The sequence below is a fragment of the Manacus vitellinus genome, unplaced genomic scaffold (assembly GCF_001715985.3).
Source record: "Manacus vitellinus isolate BGI_N305 unplaced genomic scaffold, ASM171598v3 scaffold_26_pilon, whole genome shotgun sequence".
NCBI classification, from domain to species: domain Eukaryota; kingdom Metazoa; phylum Chordata; class Aves; order Passeriformes; family Pipridae; genus Manacus; species Manacus vitellinus.
In genome coordinates, this window is record NW_021939960.1 from 10,275,043 (window position 1) to 10,283,375 (window position 8,333).

At 42.5% G+C, this 8,333-nt stretch overlaps 1 protein-coding gene across 1 annotated transcript; it reads left to right on the plus strand.

Moving 5' to 3' along the window:
• Positions 1-548: 548 nt before the first annotated feature.
• YWHAB (tyrosine 3-monooxygenase/tryptophan 5-monooxygenase activation protein beta) lies at positions 549-6,911 on the plus strand. The gene is made up of 5 exons (XM_008920024.2): positions 549-878; positions 1,874-1,997; positions 3,006-3,169; positions 4,482-4,577; positions 5,009-6,911. Exons 1-5 carry the CDS (start codon positions 585-587, stop codon positions 5,063-5,065), a joined length of 735 nt encoding a protein of 244 aa, XP_008918272.1. The 5' UTR covers positions 549-584; the 3' UTR covers positions 5,066-6,911.
• Positions 6,912-8,333: the final 1,422 nt, after the last annotated feature.

Sequence of the window (8,333 nt, forward strand, 5' to 3'; positions counted from 1 at the left end):
GCTTTACTGGGTATGGTTTATGTAAACCCACAGAAACACCTCCTGTAGCTTACCAAAGCTCTTCAGTGTCAGGAGGAGCTGTCCAGTGCTTCAGTGCTCCTAAGTAGTTGTTATTGTTTAGCAGTGGAGGGAAACAAAAACAAAAACCCCAAACCAAAAAACAAACAAACAAAAACCCCAAAACAAAACAAAAAACCAAAACAAACAAACAAAAACAAACACCAAAACTGGTTGTTTCAGGGTCAGAACAGTGGATTAGTGTCTCCCAAATTGAGCTGTGGCCAGTACAGGAAACGGATTCATATAGGGCTGTGCTTAATGACTTTTGCTGCATTTTGAAGAATGATGCATTCATATCCTCAGGATTGTGATTAGTCATTTACACATAGAAATTATACATGTTTGGCAAAAGGTCCAGTAATTTTTTAAAAGGAAACCCTCTGTATTACTCTGATAGAATTTATAGATTTCCCTCTTATTAGTGACTGTAAGATCTGCTTCACCCTTCAGCATGAACTTCCACAGTGTGGACAACCAGGAGACACTTTTCTCTCTTTTTATTCCCCACTAATTGCAGGAGAGCCATGGATAAAAGCGAGTTGGTACAGAAAGCCAAGCTGGCCGAGCAGGCCGAGCGTTACGATGACATGGCTGCTGCTATGAAGGCTGTCACTGAGCAGGGACATGAACTGTCCAACGAAGAAAGGAACCTCCTCTCCGTGGCCTACAAGAACGTGGTCGGTGCCCGTCGCTCGTCCTGGCGTGTGATTTCCAGCATTGAACAGAAGACAGAGAGGAACGAGAAGAAACAGCAGATGGGAAGAGAATATCGTGAGAAAATCGAGGCTGAATTGCAGGATATCTGCAATGATGTTCTGGTAATAATCCAACAGCAAAAATAACAGTAGTTAGTACTGCAGCATTTTTCAGAGAGGCTTAAGGAATCTTAGGATTGCTGTCGACACTGCAGCACCTTAGCAGGGGAATAATTTTGCATAGCTACATACTTGGATCCCATTCCAGCTTCTAAGGCATCTAGCTTGTTTCTTGGGGGATTTGCTATAAAAGAGCATTTTTTTTTAGCAGAAAAAAACAAACAAGGCCACATTGAACACCCCTGGCTGCTGATTGGGGGGGGGTGGTTCACCATGAAAACAAATTTAGATCTGGGGTACTGGCACGAGTCCTGCTAAAAGGCTGACCATTTAAATTCTTCTGTGAATGAATGCTGACATCCCGAGGCTTCTTTAGTACCTTTTTGGAATAGAGGAGGTCTGTAGTTCTTCCCCCAAACTGGTTTTGCTCTTCCTTTTATTGCTGTTCAGGTTGTGTAAGATCAGTCAGGAGCAGCTGCTGTCAGTGCAGTCAGTCTGTACATCTCTTTCTGAGTTCACATGTGCTGACTGTGCCACTGCTGAGCTTTTCAGCTGGAGCTGCAGATAGAATCTGTTTCTTGTGGATAATTTCACAGCTCTGCATAGAGTTCAGCTCTGTGGCAGCAGAAGTGACCAGATGTGCTAATGTCCAGCTGCTGCTTTATTAGTTTGGCTGTGGACACAGGTTTGCATCAGTATATTTCAAGGAAAATCTTTGCAGTTGTAAGCCCTGATAGTGAATAGATTCTGCAGGAGGGAATGGTGGGTGGCCTCAACAGAGCAAGTTTTCAGCTGTCCTGAGATTAGGTTACAAGTAGTTTCTCCTTTTTTTTTTTTTTAAGTTTAGACAACAGTAGGCAAAGTGATTAACACATGAGTCTACGTAAGTCATTGTTAATGTTTGAACAGTTCATGCTCACCATTGTAACGAAGGCTCTGTTTCAGACATTATTTTTATAGCTTGGATTTAAAAAAAAAGGTGATGTTTCCTTTCTCAGGAACTCCTGGATAAATACCTTATTGTCAATGCCACGCAGCCAGAAAGCAAGGTCTTCTATTTGAAAATGAAAGGTGATTACTACAGATACCTCTCAGAGGTGGCGTCTGGGGACAATAAGCAAAGTAAGTAGAAATGAAATCTCTCATTCTGGGGGCCAAGCAGAATCAAGTGTAAAAAATACTTATGTTCTCTTCCCTTAATATGGAGTGTTTATTTCTTTTCACTACTGCTCTGTAGTATTCAAGATGGGTGCAGTGCAAGTCACTTTTAGAGAAAGACCTCACTGAAATTAATAGAAGTTACTGACAGATGTCCATCAATCCAGTCAAATTCTGCTTGCAGCCCCTGACCACAGTAGCTGATTTTCAAGCATATATAAAGCAGTATAAAATCCTTTTCCTGGAGAATGGTTTTGTTGGTTTTTTTTTTCCTCGTAGAAAATCCTTTGATCTCTTGTTTAAACTATGAATTTAGCTGAAGTCATCGCCATTTGCAAACTTCCTGCATGCAGATGTGGGTTATTGGGTTTGTGGGTCCTAAACCAGTTAATTCTGAAATGGTAAAGCAGTGCTGGACTCTGCCTGAGCTCCTGGTGAGTGTCTGATGGAGTCCATGTCTTGCAAACTTAGTTTTATGCCAGTATGGAACTTATTGTTACTCATTAGCCAGGAAGGGACTGTTGGCTCTCCTCTGAAACCCCAACCTGAAATACAAAGTTCATCACCTAGAGCTGCAGTAGTTTAGATACCTCTTCTTTCCCATATGGTTTTGTCTGGATTATTGATAATTGTGACTTCTTCAGCTGGGCTGGAAGGGAGTGTTTAACACCAGAACACTTTGACTTAGGTAGGGTTTGTGTCCATCCAGATTGGTTGGAATTTATGTCGAATAAATGTTATTTTAAGTCTCTACCGAACTGCTGAACTTAATTTCTCTGTGTCAGAGCTTTAACTGAGCACATGTTTCTGCCTTCATAATTCTGCCAGTGGAAAGCTTTTACATCTGCAAACACTGAAAGAAGCGTCTGTGCGTGTGTGACTGAATTCTGGTGGCACAGAGAAGAGAATCCCTTTCCCCATGAAGTACAGAGATGTGCTGTGCATTAATATGGTTGTAATTACTTCTTGCAGCAACGGTAGCAAACTCTCAGCAAGCTTACCAGGAGGCATTTGAGATTAGCAAGAAAGAGATGCAGCCAACACACCCCATTCGACTCGGTTTGGCTTTAAATTTCTCTGTGTTCTACTATGAGATACTAAATTCTCCTGAAAAGGCCTGTAATCTGGCAAAGACGGTAAGCAGACTCTCCATATCACCAGTATTTGTGGAGGCTGAGGACATAAGTGCAGTGGTTGCAGTAGCACTTTGTAAATGATTATGCTTTTTCATATCAAATTGCTTAAAAATGCTGTTGTTAAACTGCTGTCATTTTAGTATATTTTCAGGTAAGTTATTCTGCTGGTCTGGCTTAGCTTTAGGTCAAGCTAATTTGCTACTGCAGCTGTTCCAGTGACAGGGAAGACAAAATGCCTCTTCTTAATGTCCACCTAATTCTCTTAGAATGTGTTTGTTTGAAAACACTTGAATTAATTTAGCATTTCTAAAGTGAAATATTTATTTAAATTTGAACACTTAGCAAATGCACGTGAAGTGTTGTCTGTGTGTCCATCTTTGTAACCCTGAATGTCCTTGTGTATCCATGTGCACGTTTGTCACTCTCTCCAGAGACCAAAATAAGCTTGTATGGTGGGTTGTGCCAAACAAATAATGAATCCTTTTTTTCTTGGCCTTCTCTCTAAAATAGGATTAAAACCTTCTAAGTAGAGCTTTTTGTGTCTGTGAAAATTGTCTGGTAGTAACTCAAATAGCATGGCATTAGGTGAATCTTAGTGTTCTTAATACACACTTCAGTAAGACTTTGTAACAAGAAGTGATGTTATGCTGTAAAATGCTGCTGCTGTTCCTGCTTGTTTTTTTATAGTTAAAATTCTTACATGTGTTTGAAACCTGAAAGAAGAAATAGCACTTATTCATGGCTCTCAGACTTGCAGCATTGATTTTCACGGGTCACAGATGGATGGGAAGAATGGCTTTGTTAATGTCTAGTGGAACATACCTGATTTCCTCTGCTGTTTTGAAAAGAAATTGAAAACCTTCCACCCCACTGTCAAAAATCCCTGTCTTCCATTTTCTTGCCAAGTTACTCATGTACAGTATATATATAAGTGTAATGGTGCCTTTGTCTTTCACTGCCAATTTAAACCAGTGAGACCTTCCTTTTTAATGGAAGTGTTGCTTTTAGGTGTTGTTCTTAAACCTGACTTCAAACTATGTGAATCATTTTTCAGCATGACACAGGGTGCTCTTGCCTTTTCAGTATTTGGTGTTGAATGGTAGTGAAGTTGTTCTGGGCTTTAATCTGGACACTCCTGAAGATTTCTGTTTTCCCCTGTGGCTGTCTGGTGCTCACTTTGGTTTACATTTCTTCTTGCGGTGGAAAAAAAAAAATACTGGAAGCTTTTGTCACAGAATTTGAATAGTAATGTGCCAGATTTGTAAGCAGTTCAGAGAGCAGAGTGTGAAAGTGCTGTCTTGCATGTTTTCAGGCGTTTGATGAAGCGATAGCAGAGCTGGACACGCTGAATGAAGAGTCTTACAAAGACAGCACTCTGATCATGCAGCTGCTTAGGGACAACCTCACTGTAAGTACCGGGGGGCAAACCACTGCACTCTGGGCTGCTGCACTCCCTGAAGCAGTTCTGTGCCATTCCAGGCCTTTTCTGAGCTGGTAACTGCATGTGATCACTGCTTCTTGTAACCAGACCGGCCAGACTTGCTTGTTCAGACCAGAAATCACTTGTTAACCACTGTAACAAACTCAGGTCTTTTTCTGTAACACAAAGTGAAGCTTGTTCTCAACAGCCAGTTTTATGTGTAGGTAGCCAGCTTGTGCTGGTTTCTTCCTTGTTATCCTCACTCATGTAACAGTTTGTTATTCTTTAGCTTTACTGTTCAGTTCTGTATTGCTCTTAGCTGAGAAAATTACACAACTAATTATGCTGTCTTCCCCTTCCTGACTATTGTAATTACCTGTGTGCTTTCAGCACAAACACACATTTGTATTTTCTTACAGCTATGGACGTCGGAAAACCAGGGAGACGAAGGGGACGCTGGGGAGGGAGAGAACTAATGGCTGTCACGCTTCACTCTGTGTTCAATGTCACCCCGTATCCTACACATAATCCCTTTGTGCGACAAGCAAAAAGAATAGTACATCGACTGTCACAACCTCAACGTAGCAAAAACTGTCTGTGGGGTAAAACCGGTTGGTTGGTGTTGTGTGTACCTAGAGCGGAGGTCGGTTATTCCAATGGCATTCCGAACTTTCCTATGATGAACATTTCCAGTTCCGATTACCGTGTTTATATTTTTAACTGAACACTGTGATAACGGGTTTTGTGATCGCAATTGACTTTGCAAAACTCTTTATTGGTAGAAAAGTAGACATCAATTATGTAACTCTGGCGAGCTTAATCTGGCACCAAAATAGTCGAAGTACAATTCTGTTGTAAAGTTGTACAGAAAGTTATAGAGATTCTATTGTGACACTGGGGCATGGAAGGAAAACAATCCAATGTATGGCATTCCAGTTAGGGACACTGCTATGAGGTAGTTGAACAGGCACACTCTGTAGACATTTGTAACCGAGTCTGAGGCACCGCTTTCAGTCAAAAGCTCACTTTGTCAATCCTGTCTTTCTGGGGATGGGGTTTGTTTGGGGGAGGAGGGTAATGGGGGAGTTAGCAGCTTGATTTCCAAACTCTTTACACTGGCAGATAACTGGGATTTGACTTCTAAAAGTGCTTTCATGCTCATACGACATGCATGACTAAGCCCCTTCCCACAGCAATAACTTACCTAGTTACTACACCTTAGATATTCTTCAGTAGTGAGAATTCTTGGTTCGCTGCCATGGACTTGCAATAGAAAAAGATTCAATTTTTTGAATGGCCTTATTAGTTTGGATGATACTTATTAGTTTGGATGAAGTGATCTGCCACTTTAGCATTACTTTGCTCTTAGATGAGTCAAAATCTCCATGGTATTCCCATTTTGAATTTATCCTGAAAACCTCTTAGGTAATCCACTGAGCCATCTTTTAAGTTCACTTTATAGAAATTTTTCTCCTATTGGACTCTGTTCATCCTTGACCCTCTCACCTGTTTAAACTCCATTAAAGCAATTTTGGACTCCCACATACGCGTCATCCTTTCTTTGGTTATGGGTGATGTCAGGATGGTGGCTGAGGCCTGAGCCTCACCAAGGACAGGTTTCTTCCTTGGATGTTTCAGAGCTGCCAGCGCTGTTGCAGCCTTCAGCTCTCGTCTGCCACTTTTTGGTAGTACCAGGATCTGGCTCAAATATTCAGGATTTCCCATCTCGTACTGGAATGCAGACCTACACATCTGTAACACTTGTACCTTGTAATATTTGAGCTCCAAACGTCCTCACCTGGCCATGTTTCAAACATGTCCCATTAAATAAAACCTAATAAGAGTTGCGTGAATAATGCAGTGGAAAAGATTAGGAATAGTCACCTATCAGTCCCGCGGTATCATCCCCTGCCTTCACATTCCACTTAGGTATAGGATCCATCTGTTTGTCCATCTGTCTGCTGAAGAGAATTTCATGCACTGATTTTAAAACTCCCCTCTACTAGCTGAACAAATTGTGCAGTTAATACTTGGCGCTTGATAAATGCAGTAGTGAATGTGGAACCGAGCCTGTCTGTATATCTGGTAGCTCTTTTCGCTTTGTTTTTACTGACCAGTATTCTGCCTAAAGTTTGCTTCTGTGACGGTTATATTGCCTAGCACACACGTGGTTGTGAGAATAGTATAGCAAAAAAGAAATACCTGGTTATTGATGTACTAGATTCGTGTATGTCTTTTAAACAGTTCTAGTTTCACCTTACACAAAATAATCAGGAAAGTGTAAAAGAATTCAAAAGTGGATAATAAAAAAAAATTTTATCAGTTGGCTGTGTCTGTTGTCTGTGGCAGTAGCAAAACCTGTGGTAGTAAAATCACCACTTGTATTAAATTCTCAGTTTGGGGACTGTGTGAGTTGATTCATGGTTTCCACATACTAAATTACTCATTCCTTTGCCAAGAGGCTTCCCCACACGCTGTCCCAGAAAACACTGGTTCTCTTCTTTTTTTGTTGAGGTCATACTTGTAATATATTGTCATTGCAGGGCTTAAATGCAACTCTAAATAACTCCTTAACTTGCCATGAGTCATTACATATGTATGGTTGAGCACACTGTAAAAGGAGAAAAGTCTGCTGGTTACAGCTGGAGGTTTCTCCTCAGGAATCTTTCCAATGCCCGCTCCAGTGCAGGGCTGGCCTCACCTCTGCACACCCAGCTCTGCTGGGCTCAGCCCGTGGTGTGCAAAAGCAGCACTGGGAGAGGAAAATAGGTGGAGGGGTATTCCTGGACATAAGAGCCCTTGAAGGGATGGATGGCAGCAGCCAGGCAGCCTAAAAGCACCGAGGAGGTTGGTCCTTCCTGCTCCCAGAGCCTCCTGCTCCTGCAGTGGGGCAGCACAGAAGTGTGCACGGTGCAAAATGTCACTGGGCTGCTTTTGATTGACCACTACAAAGGCATTGGGTCAAAATCTAAGCAGCTGCTGATGGAGCACTGCTCAGCCCTGTGCCATGGCTTTAATTGGTGGTCCCTCTGTGATTATTGCTTGTCATTTTCCAGCCTTTATGGACATACCTGCTCTTCAATGATTCTGTAGTGTACACTAACTGCCAATCTGACTCGTGCTGATGGCATTGTCAGCTCTGAGAAGAAAAATCTTGTGTTCTGCAAGCTGACCCTGTTCATAGACCACTTCTGCCTCAGTCCTTTCACATAACATCTCCCATCCTTACTCTCCCTTTTCAGGAAATCATGAACCAAGGAGCCTGGTCTGCAGCAATTATGAATTGAGGGAATATCTCAATTTTTCAATTTATTTTGTTGTTTTGGGGAAGGACACTCCCACTGGCCCAGCCACAGTAAGACTCCACGTGCACTCTACATGTTTAACTCATCTAATCGCTGCTGCTGTGGCTTCTCATTCCTGGCACCGGTGCTTGTCTGACCTTTGGGTGAGTCAGCTTAGTGTGGGAAACCATCAGAAGGCTTTGGTGAATGTAAGGGTTGTCCTGATTGCCCTGCTGCTGACCTTCCAAGGGTCTGGGCTGGGCTGGAGCTGGGGAGCCGCTGTCAGGGGCTCAAGGTTCCTGTGTGCTGTCACCCAGTGTTTCAGCAGCACAGTTACATCCATCTCTGTGGATGAAAGCGACCTTACAGCGCTCTGCATGTGCGACACAGACAAAAGGTGATGGCAGAGGCCAGGTCCCGTATCCCATATCCCGTGGGTCTCTGTTGAGTGCTGAGTGGG

What these genes read in the sequence shown, in the direction of transcription:
- YWHAB (XM_008920024.2), top strand. Translation starts at nt 585, where the DNA reads ATGGATAAAAGCGAGTTGGTACAGAAAGCCAAGCTGGCCGAGCAGGCC. An exon ending in GTCTGGGGACAATAAGCAAA is followed by an intron (nt 1,998 to 3,005) that starts GTAAGTAGAAAT and finishes TACTTCTTGCAG; the next exon opens with CAACGGTAGCAAACTCTCAG. An exon ending in TGCTTAGGGACAACCTCACT is followed by an intron (nt 4,578 to 5,008) that starts GTAAGTACCGGG and finishes ATTTTCTTACAG; the next exon opens with CTATGGACGTCGGAAAACCA.